This window comes from Vipera ursinii (genome assembly GCF_947247035.1).
Source record: "Vipera ursinii genome assembly, chromosome: 5".
NCBI classification, from domain to species: Eukaryota; Metazoa; Chordata; class Lepidosauria; order Squamata; family Viperidae; genus Vipera; species Vipera ursinii.
In genome coordinates this window covers 91,875,887-91,897,688 of record NC_139518.1, presented here as the reverse complement: position 1 = coordinate 91,897,688, position 21,802 = coordinate 91,875,887, and the positions used below count along the sequence as shown (strand labels likewise).

Sequence of the window (21,802 nt, the reverse complement as noted above, 5' to 3'; positions counted from 1 at the left end):
ATGGATTTTGTAAAGAAATGACACCAACTGGGGGGTAAGGGGTGTTGTGTATGTAAATAGTTAGCAATAAGCCAGGGAAGAGATTGCAAACACAGTGCAGCTTTGCAAGGTTTAAAGCGGGAAAATAAGGTGCAATCATTGGACGCCACAACCAAGGAGCGGGAAAACAGACTGTTTGTATTGGTTACAGTTCAAACGCTTCCTCTATAAAAGGGTTGCAACATTTGACATTGGACAGTTGACTTTGTGTATTCAATAAACTCGTTCAGTGTTAACCACTCTGAGTCCTCGTCAATTCGAACCAAACAGTGTGCTTTACTAATCTAGATGAAATGTTAATATATATTGCTAGTCCATTTACAATATGCCATATGCTAAATAAATAAACTGACACACATATGTAAATGCAGCTTCAGTACATCCTGGTATATTGGGAAAATGTGGTCTTAAATCTATAATATTATGGTCTCGTTCGGGGTATAATGCACCAGCTTGTTATGAGGGCCAGGACAGGATTCAGCAATGCCCTTCCCTATATAAGCAGTTTCTGCTCACAGGATGGAGAAAATCTTCATACTCACAGTTCTGATCTCTGTCTTTAAAAATGATGGATGTCTTTTTCAGATTGGCTGGAACTTAGCCACACATGAAGGTTTAATTTGCATACAAGAATTCTATAGAAATTCAGACTCAACTTTCTTTGTGGTTTTGCCAGTATGGCAAGTTCAGATTAATAATTAAATTACCATTATTATTAAAGTGTAATATTATAATTTCATATCCACATTCAAGGACCCTATTATTAAGAGGTTGCTTATGCATTATTTATCTATTCTATTTATCATTAAAGAGAGCAGTTTACGGCAATCCCAAAAAAAAAATTAAACAATTAAAATGCTCTTAGTAAGCAGCGGAACATAACTGTTCAATCAAAATTTCAAAAATGGTAAAATGGATTAGTCACCAAATGCTTAAAGTGCTTCTTCATTTTCTGTATTCAAAACTGAAACTTTTATTCCAATTTTTACTGAGGAAGCAGCTGATGGTTGGTTGGTTGGTTGGATGGGTGAATGGATTGGTTTGTCTGGAGACTCAGTAACTCTCTGCTGCCTCGTTCTTTCTCAGGTGAGGAGGAGGAAGACGTCAATGTGCTGATCCTCAGCTACCCCCAGTATTGCCGCTATCGCTCCATGAGGAAACGGATCCAGGGCAAGCCGTCCTCGGTGCAAGCAGACCAGTTCGTCTTAGCCCTGGGAGGGGTTGCAGCCATCAGTCAACGGTCGCAAATCCTCTACTGTCGCGACACATTTGATCACCCCACACTTGTCGAAAATGAGAGCGTATGTGATGAATTTGGTAAGTCCCTTCACCTTTCCTTCTGTCTCAGGTTAAAAGGGTTTTCTGCAAGCGCTCCCCATTTTGCAAGTGCGATTTAGTCCCAGTGGCTGTCAAAAAGATGTCAAAAGGCGTTACTTTACTGAGAAGCCAAGGAGGTGCCTAGAACTAATAGTCTTTATAGTTTAGTATCTGCATCACTGGCAAAAGGCTCTTAGAAAAGCAGCATGTTTGTTGAAGGATGTAGATGACCCTGAAGGGCGCTTTTGGAGGCATCACGGTGTATTTTGTTCTTAGGCACAACTGCGCTGGGCCTCGTTCTTCCAGGTTTGCTTATACTTTGGGGTTTGCTGCACCTCCTTTACTCTTCAACTGCATGCCAGCAGAGAGACGCTGAGGTGTTTTCTCGCTCAAGATGGCTCTGGCTTATCATCAGAACATCAGTCCTGGGGTTTTTAGAGCTCTTGAGTAATATGCTGTGGCTGATAAGCTCTAAACCGCTTGCTCTGAAGGAGACTCACGAGCTCCAGGGCCAGAAGCGTTGATGGACATTGTAAAGTGAATGGCTCAGTTGAGGAGCTCAGTTCTAGCAGAGATCACATTGTTCCTACGGGATCAGTGTTAGCCTCATCAGGTTCTGCAGTTTGCAGTCCCCAAATATAGAGTTCAGATGGGCTGCCCAAAGAGATGCTTGCAGAGCACATTGGTGAAAATAAAGCACCTCTCTACACAACATTAGAGTAGTGACATCCTTTACAAGATTCGCCTGGCTGCTTGGAAGGCTATCCTAGCAGTCTCCAGGTGTGGTCAGAAACAGGAGGCCAGCAGGCACTGTGCACCATGAACAAAGCACAGGTACAGCCCTTGAAGCACCTGGATGAGCTTTGCTAAGGATGCAGCTGCTTTTGCATTTCCAAGAGAGGCCCTTCACCTCCTTTGTAAAGGTCCTTTTTGGCACACTTTGCACAACCAAGCCCTTAAAGGTCTGTCCTTGCAAGTAGAAACCCTTTTTGGAGGTTGACAAAAATGGTGGAGAGTCTTCCATCCTTTGTCTTTCAGAGTTCTGCCTCTGGACCCTGCACAGGTTTAATTGTTGGAATAGGCTGTTTTTCTGAGTTCTTTTACCTGCGCTGTGTAAATCAGTATTTATTTACCATATCACTTTACAAATTAAATGACGTTCATAAATCTTTATAATGTGAAACCATTTTTATACGTTGGTGAAGACAAGGAGAAAATATATTTCTTATTCTGCTACCCACTGCCCTGCTACTTATTTGAAAAGAAATATGGCTTTTGCATGGCTCGGAATAAGTGATGATTTTAAAAAGAGAATGTTTTAGAAGACAGTGAGAAAATAAAGATGAACATGTTCTGAAATCCCATAATTTGATCACTTCAGATTCAGAAGGAAAACTGTTCAGTCAATTATGGGAGCTATAGATCTCAGTTGCCTTCGTGCAAGGAAGTTTATCTTGGCTTTGGAGAAAGGAAGAGTTCAGGGTTGAACTGGGGGGTGGGTCCTTGGTGCTCTCTGAGCTGGGTAGTTTTCTTGCAAACATTTTATGATCCAACTAGAGAAGCTCATCAGTAAATGTGGAGTTTGCTGTCTGTTTATCTTGAGTTAGATGATGCCCACAGTCCAAAAGTTGTAAGGCCAGCACAAAATGTGTGATTTAATTTAAAGATAAAGTAATTTTAATTCAAATGAAATATCATTTTGATAATTGCTCCTATGCATGTAGTAACTTCCCCATACAATTCCAGTTTGGTAATGACTTTTGGGTAGATTTCAGTTGAAATGGAGGTTATTTGAGGGAACCAGATTCCAGCAGAATCCACAGAGACAAGACAAAATGCCCTATTCAGTGGTGGGATTCAGCTGGTTCACACCAGTTCGGCAGAACCAATAGCTAATTTTTTGTTGCCCAGGCCCAGAACGGACTTCCAGAAGCAGCATCCACACAGACAACCAGTTGTTCACATATTTGAATCCCACCACTGGCCCTATTCCTTCATATTCAGGAACCCAGAACAAAACTATCATCAAGCAGTTCTAGTACCAGCGACAAACTGCATAATGGAAGGATGGCCAGAAAGTGCCTCTACCTGGCTTCTATTTTCTCCCTTGCTTAATGCTGGCTTCCTGAACCAGAGTATCTCTCCCAAATAATTGCCAACCCATACTTGGAATCTCCAGAAAGACCCATTGTGACCCATCTGTTTTGAAGATGTTTCTCCTCGTGTCCTTTGTAATTTGAAAAAGGGACGGCAAGGCTCAGATGCCAAGTTATCCTCCTCCTTAAATCACCTACAAGGGTTGGCTGTACTTTGGCGTAGGGCCGATTTGCATTGACATAACTGGTATGAAATACACAATTTAGTGATAGTTGGCTGACCCGTTTATTGGCTGATTGTGTAAACTCTGAGTTATCTCACTTACCTGGGTATTTTGTAAATAGCAATGTCTCTTTCTTTTTCTTTCTTTCTTTCTTTCTTTCTTTTTTTTTTTTTGAGGTTACAGTACAAAGACACATATATGCATCATGTTCAATTCCCACTTCCAGAGCAATGACAGAAAGTCAGAAATATTTATGTAGCATTGAAATATATACGCAACCAAGTAGCATACATTATTCAATATTAATAGGATCACATTCATTCCTTCTACATCTGATAATCAACATTTATAATGGTTCCACAAAGCAGACCCCTATTCTGTCTTGCAGTGATGGTCACCAACTATTACTGAGTTAACTGCTTTATACAAAAATTATACCAAGGTGGGTCTGTAGGTCTCATGGTGTTCAGTATGTTGGTACGTTTTCAGCTTGGGTTTTGCAAGTGCAGAGTTGTATCCAGAAAACTATTTCAGCTGTGGCTTTTTTCCGTGCTGTGTCAGGGGCTTTGCCTATCTCTTTCAAGGGAATAAAAATGCAATATATCCAACCTCAGGATTAGAGAGGGTAGATCCATGCATGCTTTGAAAAAACTCAGAGGAAGGGCTTCAGATCACAGACGGGCACAGACACACAGCTTTTCCCTGCCGCTCATTAAAGCAGCCTGACATTTTTCACATTTCTGGTGAGTTTGAAAAGAAGTTGCAGTGGCATTAAGGAGCCAATTTATAAAGTTCAGTGTGGCTTTTTTTCTTTTTGTAAAGTTTTTATTAATTTTTTTCATACAATACAATAGTATTTATTCGACAATCGTGCTGTCTGAGTTTATCATTCACTAATACAAATTTAATTCCTAATCCTTTATTCTTTTCTCCAGCCATTGATAAAATAAGTCCCAAGTTTGAAAGTATTCTGTTTCTACTTTTTCTTTCAACCTCATAGGAAGTCTGTCCATTTCTGCACATTCTAGTATTTTTAAAATTATTTCTTCCTCTGGTGGTAATTCTTCATTTTTCCAATATTGTGCGAATATAATTCTTGCCACTGTTATCACATGTAAAATCAAGTATATGCTTTGTTTATCAATCTTTTCTGGCATTATACCTAGTAGAAAAAGTTCAGGTTTAAAATTTACATGCTTTCCCAACATCTTTTCTAGCCAAGTGTGTATTTTTGTCTAATATCTCTTTTCTTTAACACACGTCCACCATACATGATAATAAGTACCTGATTTATCTTTACATTTCCAACATCTATCTCACATATTTTTAAACATTTCTGCTAACTTTGCTGGTGGCAAGTGCCATCTATAAAACATTTTATATAGGTTTTCTTTATAAGAAGTTGACATTGTCAATTTGTAATTTCTTTCCCACAAGTTTTGCCATTTTTCTAAATCTATGTTGTATCCAAAATTCTTTGCCCATGTTATCATTGTTTCTTTAACTTGTTCGTTTTCCATTTTCAACTTCAATGAAAAGTTATAGATTTTTTAAATTAGTTTCTCATCAGAGGTTAATAATGTCTGATCAAAAAAGGTCTGCTCTTTATAAAATCCATACAGTTTAACATCTTTATCATATTTAACTTGCATTTGTAAGTATGCCCACCGTGATAGATCCATACTCTGATTCAGTGTGACTTTTAAAGTTAAGGAAACTTTCTTCTAGCTTCAACTGGAAGTCTAGAATGAAATGTGTGTTTGCACTCGTAGCTCTATTTAAGGGAGATGTGAAGGATACGCTCATTTGTGAAATCAGCACAGCCTTGGTATCTAGTTAGGGTGGCATCAAGGATTTTCTCTGAACCCAAAGACCACTTTGTGGGCAGAAATCACCCTTCATCTAAACCAGGGTAGGCAACCTTGGCTCTTTTATGACTCGTGGACTTCAACTCCCAGAATTCCTGAGCCAGCAGAGCTAGCTCAGGAATTCTGGGAAGTGAAGTCCACGAGTCATAAAAGAGCCAAGGTTGCCTAGCCCTAATCTAAATTATACTTCTCCTATCCTAGATTGCAAGGGCTGAAGAGTACATGAGAGATAGGTGCCAGGTCGCCCCCTCCTCTATAATTCCATCTACTATGATATAGCCAGCACATATTGTGCTATTTTACATTAATTCCATATAGATAATGGACACATGTACAAAATCATGGCAGCTAAATACAAACCTAAGAATTGTCGTACAACAGAGAAGTCATATGCTTTAAGGGTCCTGTTGCTTTTCAGTCTGATGTGCAAAGAAAAGATCAATTTACAAGGGTGCAAGTGAAGTTTCTGCCACATTTTTTTTAAAAAGAGCTTCTGTTACTGCTCTTTTTCAGAGTAATAATACGGTAATGATGATAATAATAATAATAAATAATAATAACAACAACAACAACATACAGCATTAAACCTCTATGCCATCTCTAGGACTTTGGGCAGTCAGACAATATTCAGTAGACCAGACATGTCAAACACAAGGCTCGGGGGCCAGATCCGGCCCGTGAAGTGGTTTCATGCAGCCCGCGAAGCCATCCTGGAAACAGTGAGGGAACGGCCCCCACTGCCTTGGCCCTGGCCCAGAGACCCTCCTTCCGCCAGAGACCCTCAGATCTGTCCCACTCCTGCCCAGACTCCAATAGGCAGCCTTGATGCAAATGATGTAGAGCTGGCCACGCCCACCCAGTAGGCCATAGGCACTCTAGCCACGCCCACCCAGTAGGCCACGCCCACCCAGTAGGCTGCGCCCACCCAGGCCACACCCACCCGGCCCCTTGAGGGCAACCGCAATGCTGATGCGGCCCTCAATGAAATTGAGTTTGACACCCCTGCAGTAGACTCTTTTAGAGAAGCAAAAGCATATCAAGAAGAGATGCTCACAGAGAGATTGATTTGACAGGAAGGGAATGCAAGATCAGTCAAGATCCAGATTAAAAAAATTAAATCTAATATTATTAAACTATATTATAATATTTTGATTTAAAGCATCCTGCTCTGTGATGCAAGAATGTGCCAGCTTTAAAATACTACTAGGTAAAATGTCAACTTGGACCTCTAATTCCTGAAGACTGTATTTAATTATTAACATATGGCACCACTTTATCTACTGCAGACTCTGAATAGTAGATACTGCTCAGTAATTAATGTGGGAGCCAAACTGTTGTGACCAAGAATAAAAAAAACTTTATAGGACATATCAATGTATTTATTAGAAAGTTTCAATCAAAACAAATGATTTTTCCATGAAGCCTTTGTTTTTGTTTTCCTTTTCCCTTTTTTAATTAGACATTTTAACAAGATCAGCGTTCTCTCTTCTAAACTGAGGAAGAGTAGTAGGGCCTTCTTAAATATGGCAGGGAATTCTGGTTGCTTACTTTTAAAAAGCAACACCTTTAAGCCATGCGTCTTAATTCTCCACAACATTATTATCATGAATCCAAAGTAATCATCAATCTTACCTGGGCAATATTGATATTGCAATGAGTGAAAAATCAACTTCTCTTTGCGGCTCTCCTTATCTCAGCCAAAGAGATAAATATTCAGGACATGCAAATATGTCAAGTCACAATTGGAAGGAGCAGGTCTGCTGTTTGAAGCACACTCACCAACTCAGTGATTGCCACCACACACCTTGTCTTCACATACTTTCTCCCCAGTAATGCGCCATGCAGGGCCTTGTCACCATCTCTCAGTGCAAACCCACCCAGCCATCTCCTGCGGTTGTGCCTGTGGGGAAGATATGGTGCCGTGCTTTTCTTCAACCGAGAAGGTCCAGGCTACTCACACAGAATCTGGCTTAAATTTACAATGACACCTTTTCCAGTGTGTGTTCCACTTCTATAGATCTTTGTGGCCTGGTTTGCTCATTATGCAAATGATTTGCTTATGCTAATTACGAGTCATTTCCTTCAAGTACACCTTCAGCCAGCATGTAAAATAAAGCCTCTGTTGAGCTGAACAGGATTCCTGGTGAGCACACACTTATTTTTGGAAATGCACCAAATGGTTTGCTGCCTTTTTGGATTTCAACCTGCCTGATGTTTCCAGGGATCTTCTGCCAAGTACTGTACTTCTGCCATGGAGCTGACCCAGCATGGCCTTTTGAGGTTGGCCAAAGCACCCTTGGCCTAGTCCCACAAGAATACCTGTGCTCTTCCTACAATGACTTGCTGCTGAAAAAATGAATGAAATGAGGAAACAAATATGAATTTTCTCCTTAAAGGTGTTTTGTAAAATTGCACATCCACCGCATGTTCCATAGTGCTTAGTAAGAACCACCTCCTTCCATCTGGACAGATCCATAAGTACCTAGCAGGGAAGTCTAGAGTCACCACTGAAGCATGGATGAACTTTCAACCTATCTACCTTTCTGCCCAAATCTTCACCGTGCAACGGGTCCACAGGTTTCAGTTGTAAGGCAGAAACACACACCTAAACTCTAGGACTGCAGTGCGGCTCCCCAAAATGTCCATAGAGGTCCCTGAGCCCCTGAAGACGTTGCTAGTATCCAAAGCTCACTAAAGCCAGTGCATTTTAACCTTTATTCCTGGTCTTTACAATATGGTTTCAATGTGGATGGATTCTGAGCCTCTTTAGATATACTGTACAGTAGTTCACTGCAGTGTCTTTCCAGTCTGAAAGAGATGGATTTCAGAAACCATGGTTAGAATGCCTTAACTAAATATATCAATTCCTACTTCTTCTTCTTCTTCTTCTTTTTAGAAAAATAAATAAGCAAATGGCACTGAGATCTGTTGATAGTGAACAGTAACCATTATGCTATTTCCATTTAGGTACTTACATGTGTGAAATAAAAGTGCTTTCCCATCATTTAGCATAAATCTGAAATGTTTGAAAATGAGAAATCTGGAAATGTTTTGAATTTTTTTAATAAAAATGATGAAATAAGCTATTAATGGTCTCCAGATGTTGCATGTAATGACTGATTTTCAGTTGTAAAATAATACCTACTTAAAACAACACCAACAGCCATATAACATTCAGTTCCTAGAACAAAGTTTTGGGGGGGGGAAACAGTTTGAACAGAGGAACATATACGGCTTGCAGAATGTCTTGTGTTAAATTATTTCTTCCTGCTAAATGTTTGGTTTCAATTGCTTGCCACTTTTCATAATCTCAGAATAAAAATTAGCACATTTTGTCTTTCCTTGCATGTGCAAAATAGTTGCATTCACTAAACATAAAATCCCAAATAATAATAGAGTCAAAGTCTGCTTGCCTCCTGCAATGCTGCTATAATTTAATACATATTCATGTTGTCCTAAACCAGGGGTCTTCAAACTTGGCCCTTTTACGACTTGTGGACTTCAACTCCCAGAATTCCTCAGCCAGCATGCCTGGCTGAGGAATTCTGGGAGTTGAAGTCCACAAGTCGTAAAAGGGCCAAGTTTGAAGACCCCTGTCCTAAACTGACACCACTAGATTGATGGTTGGACAGATTCCCCCAGTAAGGTTTCTAGTGCAAATAAAAACTTGTAATAACTTCTTTTTGTCTTTATATGTTGCTGTTTTGGTCTGACTAAGAAGCTTTGAGAATTATGCAAAATATTCCTCCCAACCATACTATGTAAACCATTTGCTGTTGTCCCAGGATATTCACATATAACTGAAGTTTTAGTGGCCAAGATGATTAGGGGACTGGAGGCTAAAACATATAAGGAACAGTTGCTGGAATTGGGTGGTCTAGTTTAATGAAGAGAAGGACTAGAGGTGACATGATAGCTGTCTTCCAATATCTCAGGGGCTGCCACAAAGAAGAGGAAGTCAAGCTATTCTCCAAAGTGCCTGAAAGCAGGACAAGAAGCAAGGGATGGAAACTAATCAAGGAGAGAACCAGCCTAGAACTAGGGAGGAATTTCCTGACAGTTAGAACAATTAACCAGTGGAACAACCTGCCTCCAGAAGCGGTGAATGCTCCAACACTGGAGGTTTTTAAGAAGAGACTGGACAGCCATTTGTGTGAAATGGTATAGGGTTTCCTGCCTGAGCAGGGGGTTGGACTAGATGACCTCCAAGGTCCCTTCCAACTTCATTATTATTATTATAAAACTTTTATTCATAAAACTTGAAACTTAGTCAACTGAACACTCAAATTGACTGGCATTAATGGTTGACACAGGTTGCTGCCAGCATCCTAGGTATCAACCAGGTATCTCATTAATTTTTTTTTAATCCCATTTATATCCCGCCCTTCTCCGAAGACTCAGGGCGGCTTACAATTTAAGCACAAACCAATGTGCTTAGCAATAGCCTTCATTCTATGTATATGCCTGCTTATTAGGGCTTTCCCCCCCCCCAAGCGGCATTTTTACAAAGTCAGCTTATTGCCCCCAACAATCTGGGTCCTCATTTTACCTACCTCAGAAGGATGGAAGGCTGAGTCAACCTTGAGCCTGGTGGGATGCGAACCTGCACTAATTGCAGGCAGCTGGTGTTAAGGAGGCATTAGCCCACTGCTCCACCAAGGCTGCTGTAAGATGTTCCAAGTAGCGCAGTTTTTTGTAGCTTTGCTGGAGTTATTGCAGGGAGCTGCAGTTTCTTGATGTATTTTGTAAAGTTTTTGGACATAGTTCCCAGTGCCCCGATGACAATGGGTATCACTGTTACATGTTTCATCCATAATCATGCAGTTTCGATGGCCAGGTCACGGTATTTTGTAATTTTTTCCAGTTCTCTTTTCTTCAACTCTGGCATTTCCTGGTACAGCGATATCAATCAGCTGTACGCTTCGGTTCTCTACAACTGTGATATCTGGTGTGTTCCAAATGGCGATCTGTCTGTATTCGGAAATCCCACAAGATCTTCACCCTCTCATTCTCGACAACTTTTTCCACCCTATGTTCCCAAAACTTTTTGGACACAGGCAATGCCCAGTGGATTAGTTTAGCAACTCGGTCATGTCTAGTTTTATAATCAGTTTGCACAATTTTGCTGCACTCACATATTAAATGTGAAACAGTTTCAGCTTTGTTCTTGCAAAGTCGGCAATTTGGATTATCAGTAGATTTTTGTATCTTCACTTTCATGGCATTAGTTTGTAGTGCTTGTTCTTGAGCAGCAAGTATTAAGCCTTCTGTTTCTTTCTTGATGGTTCCCATCTTAAGCCATGCCCATGTCAGGTTGTTATCACATTTTCCTTCAATGTTTTTCAAATGTTGTCCATGCAATGCTTTCATTTTCCATCTATTTAATCTATCATCAAGCTGTTTTTCCTTATATTCTGCCTTTGTTTCTGTTATTTTGATAATGCTCTCTGCTTTCACATAGTCATTCAAACTTCGTTTTTCTTCTTCTACAGTTTGGTGGATTTGCAGTAGCCCTCTGCCCCCTATTCTTCTTGGCAGGTTCAACCTGTCGATGTCACTTCGTGGATGAAAGCATGGTGCATATTCAAAAGTTTACGCGTTTTCCGATCTAGGTGTTCCAATTTGGCCAATGTCCAGTTGTTGTTGTTGTTGTTGTTGATGATGATGATGATGATGATGATGATGATGATGATGATGATAATGATTATTACTATTACTACTACTACTAATCAGAAGATCGGCAGTTTGGCGGGTCGAATCCCGAGTGCCGTGTAGCAGAGTGAGCACCTGTTACTCGTCCCAGCTTCTGCCAACCTAGCAGTTCAAAAACACGTAAAAGTGCAAGTAGAAAAATAGGCACCACTACGGTGGGAAGGTAACAGCGTTCCGTGTGCCTTTGGCATCTAGTCATGCCGGCCACATGACCACGGAGACGTCCTCAGACAAGCGCTGGCTCTTCCGCTTTGAAACGGAGTTGAGCACCGGCCCCTAGAGTCGGAAACGACTAGCACGCATGTGCGGGGGAACCTTTACCTTTTATCCTTTACCTTTACTACTACTACTACTACTACTACTACTACTACTACTACTATTATTATTATTATTATTATTATTATTATTATTATTATTATTATTATTATTATTATTATGCGATGAGGCCAGGAGATGGAAGAGGCGGGCTCCATCCAACACATGACTCAGTCCAGGTTTGTGTCTGGCCAGGACCACTGACACAAAATGGCAGCTGCTGCTCTCTGGCTGAGGCCTCCTGAGCACTGGGCTGGCAATACACAAAGACTCTTGTGGTCCCAGCTCCATCATCCAATGCCCTTTGGGAGCTGCAGGCTGGCCGTTTTGGCCCATGAGTCCAACCCTGTTTTTCAGGATGCTTCAAAAATCTGCTCCAACTCTTTTGCTGGTGTTGCACTCTTGTAAAGGTAACAGAAAGAGTTTCCTGCCGCAAGTCATTCGGTAGGGGAGGAAACCGAAGGTGATCATGCACCAGGCTTCTTCTCTGATGTTGAGGTTACCCTTCAAATGTAGATCAAGCCACCTGTAAGCCCTGAAGCTTCATCACTCAGACCCTCAAGGGCTCTATCCAGGAAGAGCTGGGGTGAGGGTGGGGGGACAGAAGGTTGCTGACCAGGGCCTGCTTGTCACCAGGAGTCTTCCCGTTTGCCCTGAGGCTGCACAGGGTCAGGCACCCACTGCAAGGGCAGCTGCAGCTGGAGCAATGTGGAACCCATGAGCCACTCCCAGGTTTACTGGACTGGGAGGGCGGAGCTCGTACACCAAGGGCCCCTCGATCCAATGCAAGACATTCACTTTTGCTTGTATGTGATCATAGTTAAGGAAATAATGGCTGAGGAGGAGATGGATGGAAATAGTGAGGATGCATTTCTGAAAGGTGGTTCTGTGTAAGAGTTTCCCACCAAGTGGTTGCTACAAATATTAAATATTCACCTTAACAATGTTAATGCTCCATTACTATAAAACCTGCTTCCTTGCACCACTGCATGTAATGAGCATTGATCAGAACTGACAAGGCTTAACTCTGTCTCTTGTGATAAGGCCCTTTCATGGCTTGAGTTCAGCATACAGTATAAGTGCAGCTTTTTCCCTCCCTTCCACCTAAATATACCACACAGGAAAAATGTGGCTGTCCATCTCTCAGAGGCTGTTTTTTCACCCCACAAAAATGCTGGCTGTGGTTTCCTAGCTTCCAGCTGCATGGTCCAGGGACAGTTGGGGAGAGGGAACTGAACTGAACCTCAGTTTACCCAGAGTTACCATACCAGACAATACATAAGAGCAACATATAATTAAAACACTCTTTGAAAAAACATCCTGCTGCTTCAATGGCATGATGAAATGAAGTTGCTTCAGGTCAGGAGGGTGGCCTCACCTGGATCTCAGAGAAGGGAGGCCTCCATGAGAGAGATGAACGGCTAAGACATTTTATAGTTATATGTAAATAAAAAGAGATTAGATAGATAGATAGATAGATAGATAGATAGATAGATAGATAGATAGATAGATAGATAGATAGATAGATCAATCGATAGATAGATAGATAGATAGATAGATAGATAGATAGATAGATAGATAGATAGATAGATAGATAGATAGACAGACAGACAGACAGACAGACAGACAGACAGACAGACAGAAGGTGGGTGGGTGGGTGGGTGGGTGGATGGATGGATAGATAGATAGATAGATAGATAGATAGATAGATAGATAGATAGATAGAGATGGATGGATGGATGGATGGATGGATGGGCAGACAGACTCTTTGGTCTGGTCTTTTGGAAGAAAAGAGGTCCCAGCAGTCTCAGAGATCCCACATCAAGGAATTCATGGATAATTCATGGAGTGCTAGAATTTGAATTTGGGCTTGTCAGTATGTAGCTCCTTCCCTTCTTGACAATAAGCCTAACAAATGAGACTTTTTGTGAATCCATTTTCTGGGCTGTACAGATAATTGTTGAGTTTTGATCACAATTGAACCCAAAATTTCTATTGTTAAGTGAGAGGTTTGTTAAATTTCTCTCCATTTTATGATCTTTCTTACCACAGTTGTAAGAAATGAATCACTGTAGTTGATAAGTTGTTGTTAAGTGAATCTGGCTTCCCCATTGACTTTGCTTGTCAGAAGGTCGCAAAAGGGGATCACATGACCTTGGGACATTGCGACCGTCATAAATGTGATCCAGTTGCCAAGCATCTGAATTTTGATCATGTGACCATGGGTATTGAGTAGTGGGCTTCAGTAGGCAAGGAGCAGACCAGCATAGTTACAACATTATTTATTGACTCAAACTAGAACTGGAGAACTGCAGGCAGTTGCCTGTAATTTATACTCTGAGCCCATAGGGCCTTAACCAATCACAATACTTGAAAAACCCACCCAAATATGAATGTTCACATTTTCTCTCCAAAACAGTTGGAGTTAACAGACAGGGTCATCTAAAGGTTACTTTCATTTTAGCTTCACAAGCAGTTGGAGTTCAAGTTAGTTTCACTTTAGCAGGGATTAACACAACTTTATATATATTCAATACATAGCACCCCTTTCCCCTAGGATAGTTATCATCCTCAGTCTGTTCAACATTCATAGTCTTTGAGATAGGCTGGGGGCCCACAGACCCTGGTGGACTGCCGCAATGTTATTGGAGAGTCCTGTTCAAGTTGAGTATTATCTCCAGTTGACCAGAGTCGTGATGGCCATTTAGGTCGCCCATGAGTGGTGGCAGGTCTATAACCTTTCGTACCTCTGTTTCCCTGGAGGCAGCCACGGGTGATGTAGGCAAACTCAGAGGAAAACAGTTCTCTTGTGTGTCTAATAAAACCTCGGGATCCTCACCTGGGACTGGCCTGGCCTGCTGACACCGTAACTGATCAATGTGGCATCTTACCATACAATCATTTTCCAGAATAACCTCATATGACAAGGGCCCTGTTATCTTAATTGCCCTAGCTGCCGCCCACTGCTGCCTCACTTCCATAGTTCCTGGCCCAGACCAATTCACCCAGCTGTAAGTTCCTGGGGGCTTTGGTTGAGGCGTTTCTGCTGCTACTCTGTCTGGGTGAAGTCAGTCAAGCTTCGTTGTGAACCGGTGGCCCCACCTCAGCTCCGCTGGGCTGCGACCTATTGCTATACTGGGAGTTGTGTGTTGACACAGGAGGAAGTTCACCAGGCGGTGATTCCAGTCCCCGGTCATCATCCGCTTGAGCACCTCCTTTGTGGTCCTGACCATTTGTTAGGCCTGACCATTGGTCAAGGGTGGAATGGAGTGGATGTTACGTGCCGAATCATGTTGCTGTTGAGGAAAAATTGAAACGCTCCTGCCATGAATTGTGCCCCATTGTCAGACATGATTACATCTGGCAGACCATGTGTGGCAAACAGCCGGCACAACTCTTGGATGAACCTAGTTGTTGTCATCGATGAGACCGGTGCCACTTCTAACAATTTGGAATAACTGTCTACTACAATTAGGAACACCTGCCCTTGGAAGGGGCCTGCACATGTGCACATGAGACCATGGGGGGTGTGTGGTCTCCCAGCAGTGCACTGGTGCTTGTGGCATCTCTGGTCGGGGTTCTTGGCAGGCCTGGCAACTCCTTACTTGATTCAATGTCCTTGTCCAGGCCTGGCCACCACAAGTAGCTCCTGGCTAGAGCCTTCATTCAAACAATTCCTGGGTGCCCCTCATGTAAGCACCCTGGAGCAAAGACTGGGTGGAATGATGAACCTGCTGCCCCACAGCACACATCCCTTGTGGGCTGACAGTTCATTTTTCTGAGAAACATAGTGATGGAACTCAGGGCCTGGCCGGGTCTCTGGCCATCCCCTTAACACCCAGTTGAGAACGCGGCTAAGCGTTCTGTCCGTGGTGGTTTCAGCTGCAATGTCCCCTGCATGTAGGGGTGCTTCAGGCAGGTCCTGGATCACCAGGATACAACAAGCTGGGTCTGGGTCCGGATAAGTCTGTAGTAGAGGCAGTCGGCTGAGAGCATCAGCGTGGCCCATTTCCTCACCCAGCTTGTGAACTAGCCGGTACGAGTATGCAACCATGAAAATGGACCATCGTAGCATTCGCAGCAACAAGATCTGCGGTGTCTGTTTGTCTGCTGTAAAGAGACCAAGCAGTGGTTTGTGGTCTGTAAAGATGGTCCATATAAGAAGTCGTGGAACTTCTTAATGCCAGCCACTATGGCGACAGGCTTCCTTGTCTATCTGGGCATAGTTTCTTTCAGCCGATGATAACATTCTAGAATAGTATGCAATGGGGGCCTTTCTACCATCTGGCATCCTGTGGCTTAGTAGTGCCCCAATGCCGTATGGCAAAGTGTCACAGGCTAGTGTTACTGGTAAGTTTTTGTTGAAATGAGCTAGGACAGAGTCCAAAAACAATGATTTTACCGCCTTGAACACTTTGTCTTGGGTACGCAACCAGACCCAGGGTGTTTTTTGTCCAGTAGGCAGTGTAGTGGGCAGCCTTATGCAGTAAGAAGGAGTGGTAAAAATTGAGCAAGCCCAGGAATGCTTGTAGCTCCCCCTTGGATTTTGGTGTGGGGGCTTGCTGAATTGCCTTTAACTTTGCATCGAATGGGTGGATTCCGGCAGCATTGATGCAGAAACCCAGGAATTCTCTGGATTTCACGCCAATCTGGCACTTTTCCTTCTTGAGTTTTAGGCCTGCCTCACGGCAACATTGGAGTACTGCACGGAGACATTCTGGCAGGACTGGCGCTGATTCCCCCGTGATCAGGATGTGATCAAAATACGGGCAGATGCCGGGAATGTTCTTCAGTGTTCGTTCCATAATACTTGGAACAACCCTGGTGCTACGCTTACCCCAAACTGCAAGTGGCACACTCAGAATGCATCTCTGTATGTGACAATTGTTTGTGCTTCTGCGGTAGTGTCATCTACCGGTAGCTGCTGGTAAGCCTGGGCGAGGTATAACTTAGTGAAGATTCGGCCTCCCCAGAGTGAAGTGAGGATGTGGCTCACTACTGGTACAGGGTAAGCATGCTGCTGTAGTGCCTTGTTTATGGTGCACGTAGTCTCCGCAGATGCGGATGTCCCCATTAGGCTTAACTGGGATCACTATTGGAGTCTCCCACTGGTTAAAGTCCACCAGTAGGAGCACTCCCTTCTGTACCAGCTTGTCTAGTTCCGAATCAATTTTAGGCTTCAATGCAAAGGGAACCCTGCATGGTTTTAATCAGATTGGAGTTACTGCTGGATCGAGGTTGAATGAAATGGGTGCCCCTTTGTATTGCCCCAACTCTGTGCTGAATACGTCAGCATATTGTTGGCATACTGCTGCTAGATCAGCTATTTGTGTTCGATGGATGCCTGTCACCCTGATGCCCAGGGCCTTGAACCAGTCCAGTCTAGTGCGCGGTCCCTCTATGACCACTACGCTGAGGGGACCCTCAAACTCTCTGAATTGTACTCCAATGGTAGCTTCCCCCCTTACGGGAACACGGCAATTCTGGAAGTCTATTAGCACTAAGCTGGATGATTTGAGCGGGACCCGCCATTGGCTACATTTGCAAATGTGGTTGAAAGTCCTGGAGGAGATAATGGACAGGGCTGATCCAGTATCTAGCTCCATGGAGCATGAGACCCCTTGTAGTCTTAGTTAGAGTCTTATCTTTTCTTTAATGGAACATTGGGCCCCTATGCATTGGATGCTATGCTTTCCTGAGCAGTATTCAACTCTGTTCTGTCCTAAGGGCCATTTCCCCATGTGCTGCTGTGTTGCAGGTTTTATTTCCCACTAACAACCTCTGCAAACTCTGGCAAGGTGTCCTTGCTTTCCACAGGCACGGCATACTGCTGTGCGGAATCTGCACTCTGCTCTTTCATGCTGTCCCCTGCAGCTTGTGCAGCTCTGTAGGGAAGTTTCTTGCTCTGTGGACCATGGCTGTCTGGGTGGCTCTCTCCACCAACGATTGATTTCTTCACTCTTGCTGGCCTCCCGAGAGCCTTCTTCAGTCTCTTGGTGGATCGCTGTGGGGCTGGTGTGCGTTTTAGGTGGCTGGAGAGTCTTCATTTCCCATCTGGAAGCCTCTTCCGCCATGACTTCCTTCAATGCATCTTGGAAAGTCAGTTTCTCCATGGCGAATAGGTCCTGCTGTAATCCTCTATTATGCAGGCCACAAACGAGCCTCTCTCTGAGATGGTCTTCCAGGTCAGGGAACTTGCATTGGCACAAAGCTTGGTGAAGGGCTGCCACAAACTCTGCTGCAGATTCCCTGGATCTCTGCTCACGTTGCTCGAATGCATGGCGCCAGGCGATTACTGAGAGTTTCCTCTCAAAATGTTCCCTTAATTTTTCTTGAGGTCTGCGTAAGCCTCTGGTCTCTATACTTGCTATCAGGTTTTCAGCGATATCAAACATGGCTTGTCTGCAGACACATAGTAAGGTTGCCACCTTCAGGCCATCGTCTGTGATCGGGTTAGCCCAGAGATAGTTGTCTACTCGGGAGACGTATGAGCTCCACTGTTCCAGATGAGTAATATCGAACTTGTTGAGCCTTCCCAATTTAGCCATTTTGGGGAGGCCCCCGTGGTGCTTGTTAATGCCTGTACTGCTGTGGTTGGAGCTGTGCTGCACTTTGGGATCCTGTGGACAGATCCCTCAGGTATATCTGTGCCTCCAATGTGTCTTACTGGCAGGCAGGGTGGGGAGCGTGCTCCCACCAAGGCTCTTTACCTGGTCTGACACCCAGTGATTTCAGCGTGCCTCCAGTGTGGCTTAGTGGTAGGGGGGGTGAGATGTAGGCCTGCCAGGACTCTTAACCCAGCCTATCACCCAGTGACTTCAGTCTCTTGGCTAGCAGCAACTCTCTCCTCTGCAGCATCCCACATTTGTTGCCACTACTGAGTAGTGGGCTTCAGTAGGCAAGGAGAAGACCTGAAGAGTTGCAACATTATTTATTGACTCCAACTAGAACTGGAGGACTGCAAGTAATTGCCTGTAATTTATACTCTGATCCCACAGGGCTTTAACCAATCACAATACTTGAAAAACCTGCCCAAATATGAATGTTCAAAGTTTCCCTCCCAAACAGTTGGGAGTTAACAGTCAAGGTCATCTAAAGGTTAGTTTCATTTTAGCTTCACAAGCAGTTGGAGTTAAGTTAGTTTCACTTTAGCAGGGATTAACACAACTTTCCATACATAACAATGGGGATGCTACAAAGGTTGTAACTGTGAAAAACGGTCACAAGTTGCTTTTTTCATTGTCGTAACTTTGAATAGTCATTAAATGAACCATTGTAAGTCGAGGACTACCTGTACTTTACTCTTGGGGGCTTAGTGGTTCTCTTGGAAAAACGCAAGAAACATGGTTCGGGAAGGTTTGCTGGCTGGACAGATGGACAGACAAGTGCAAGACCTCTTCTGCAGGGGTGAGGGGGTCATTGATAGAAGTAGACTAAGCAGCGGGACGACCTTCAAGGTCTGTTTCCATGATGGTTTGATTCTGTGAATCCATTTCAACCAGAGCAATCTATAGCTGAAAAATGTGAATTAGCAAACTATATTTAGGATCTTCCAATGTTGCATTTTCAGTAATTGGGGCTCTAGTGAACCAAATCCCATACCGAGAGTGAGAGAGTGAGGGAGGAGTTATTTTAAGCCATTTAAACTATTAAGTAATTTATGTTCTCTTTAGACAACATCTTGGTTCACACATTATTATCCCCACATTCTGTCCTCTGCTTGGACCACCCTGGATGCCTTTTGTGTTTCCTGCTGGAAGCTTTTTTGCATTGTGTGTTCAGAAGACTTTTCATCAATCATACTATCAAATTTACATTGTTACATTCCCTGAGGTCTGGGAGATCAGTAATTATTATGAACAGAAGAGAACCTTTTAAAAAAAATCTATCATGTAAGTGCCAGCATTCCTGAAAGTAACACAATGAACAAAGGAATAAGTGATCTATGTCAGAATATGGACTCATTCTTCAGAATAAACCTGCTTTAAACAGCAGCGAGAGAGACAACAATGTAATATTTTCCAGTGACTGTTTATCATGAATTACGTCAGCTTTTTAAATGTGTTTATTCTCTTTAATGCTTCTTGGTGCATAATTTGCAGTGTGTGACAGCTGGGGGGCGATGAAATAACAACTCGCAGGCCCCCTGCAGGAATAAAGAACAGGGGACAGGGTTGGGTTTGCTCCCCCCCCCTTGTTAATTATTGCACAACTCCTTCCTTTTTCTTTTTCTTTTTTTAAGATAAAGTGGCATAAAACATTGTGGAGCTACTTAAGGCTAAATCTACTTTTACATGGCTCTGTTTTGCTCCTGGCTAGTTCTTAGCTAAAGCAGTCATTTGCGGTAATTTTGCTTTGGGAGATATTATGTCAGGGCTGGTTTAAGAGAATGATTATGTTTCACGTGACCTGCGGTTACATGTCAGCACTTGAAGTTTCTCCCACTGAAATCCAGCACAATTTTAGCTAATGCTCCTTTGCAAAGAGACCATTGTGGGCATACCTGAAATCACTGGGGGCCGGAGAATCTTCCAGCCAAAATTCAACCAGAAGAAAGGAAGGAAGGTGAACATCCCAAGGCTTAATGGGAGCAGGTCTGCAGACTCGCTTCCCTGTGCTTAGCAATCCTCTTTGAGCAGTGGGAGCTATTCTGTGCAGTCCTGAGGTGTCACATGCGAAATCCCTGGCTCCACAAATTCCCCTTGGCAGTGAACTTCTGAGCTGGCCATCAGCCATTCCACTCTTCCTCCTGCAATAGTTACAACTGCTCAGGTTGTTCCCTTCCTCTCTGGCTCCAGTGAATAATTCTCTGAGGATTTAAAAGGAAAGTGTCGCTGATGTTCCTGCCATCAAACAAAGGATGCAAAGGTTGGTCAACTACCCTTACGTTGTCTTGCACAACTTTCCACCATTTGGAGAACAAACCCCTATAATACCCCAAGTGTGCATCCAAACCTTATACATTAGTTAAGAAAGCTGTCATTGGAGGCGGAACATTCGGACTCAAGTGGATTTACAGCGCTTGTGGATGCCTTTGCCATTTCAGTGCAAAGGCCTTGGTGAAATCTCTGGATTTGGGGGGGGGGGTTGCCAACAAGGTTAAAAAAAAGGTGAAAACGGTAGCGCAGGAGCGACTTAATCTGTGGAACAGGAGAAGTCGCTGGGCTTCTTCCTTGCCTTCTTCTGACCTGGGCAGAGAGGCAGAGGGACCGTTTCCTCCCAGGCTGGAGAGCAGATCCTCAGCCCTCACCTCCCAGAGCTGCTCAGCTTCAATACAGAGCAGGAGTAGCCACACGGGATCCGGGTGCCGTCTCCTTCATTCCAAACGCTCAGCATATTTTCCAGTGCATGCAGTATTTCTTTGAAGAAGAAAGGAAACACGTAGGGTGTGCCAGAAAGTGGAACAAAGAACAAAAACACAGCTAGTGACTCACTAAGAACATTGTTTAATTTTTCTCAACACGCAATTAGTTAATTACTCTTAGCCAAATTAATTTGCATTTGTCTTTTTTAACCTTCTCTTTGTCAGAGCGACATAAAGGCAGCAAAGCTTTGATTTCTCACTTTCAAGGTAAATCTTATTTCCTTGCAACTGGCAGATCTAGGTGGGATATGCTGCTAAGGGGCATTTTGATCTGGGCTGACAGAGGGAAGAAAATGGATCTCTTCCTAGGACAAATGGCCACAAATTTCAGCCTTACACTAAGATTCCTAATTTTAACACAAAGAGTCTCTGTGTGTTTATGCACATGTGCATGTAGTGCACATACAAATGTTATTTAGATAAAATGAAACAAGGCAAATGTGACTATTATGGAATGTGAAAAAATATGCATGGATCTTGTAGATTTTTCAAAAGGAGATACTTTGCCCAAATGCCTCGGAAATGAGTCTGCAAACCACATTTAGAATTGTTCCAGATTTTTAATTAAAGGCATTTCACAAGCCATTGCAAGTGAAAAGATTATAGAATGTAGCAACACTTATTCTGGGTTAATGAGCAAATATTCAGTATTTGTAAAGCAGATAAAGGCGGATGAGGTTTTATAGAAGGATTTTTAATAATGGTTCCTGCTGGTTGTAGATTGGGCCAAAGTTCACTTTGGAAAAAGCCTCCATTTGGGCAGCCTTTGAAAAGCTTCCAGCCTTGATTGGGGCTGATGTGGGGCCACCTGAGATGTTCCTTTGGAGCCACCTGGACATCCGGGCCCAGCAAAGTTGTTTTATGGGG

General features: G+C 43.1%; 1 protein-coding gene across 1 annotated transcript in view; it reads left to right on the top strand.

Moving 5' to 3' along the window:
• The window catches only part of ARID5B (AT-rich interaction domain 5B), a 152,939-nt gene that overhangs the window by 69,880 nt on the left and 61,257 nt on the right, over window positions 1-21,802 (top strand). The window contains exon 4 of the mRNA XM_083364179.1: window positions 1,126-1,356. Coding sequence (XP_083220305.1) covers window positions 1,126-1,356 — 231 coding nt within the window. The remainder of the gene's footprint in view (window positions 1-1,125; window positions 1,357-21,802) is intronic.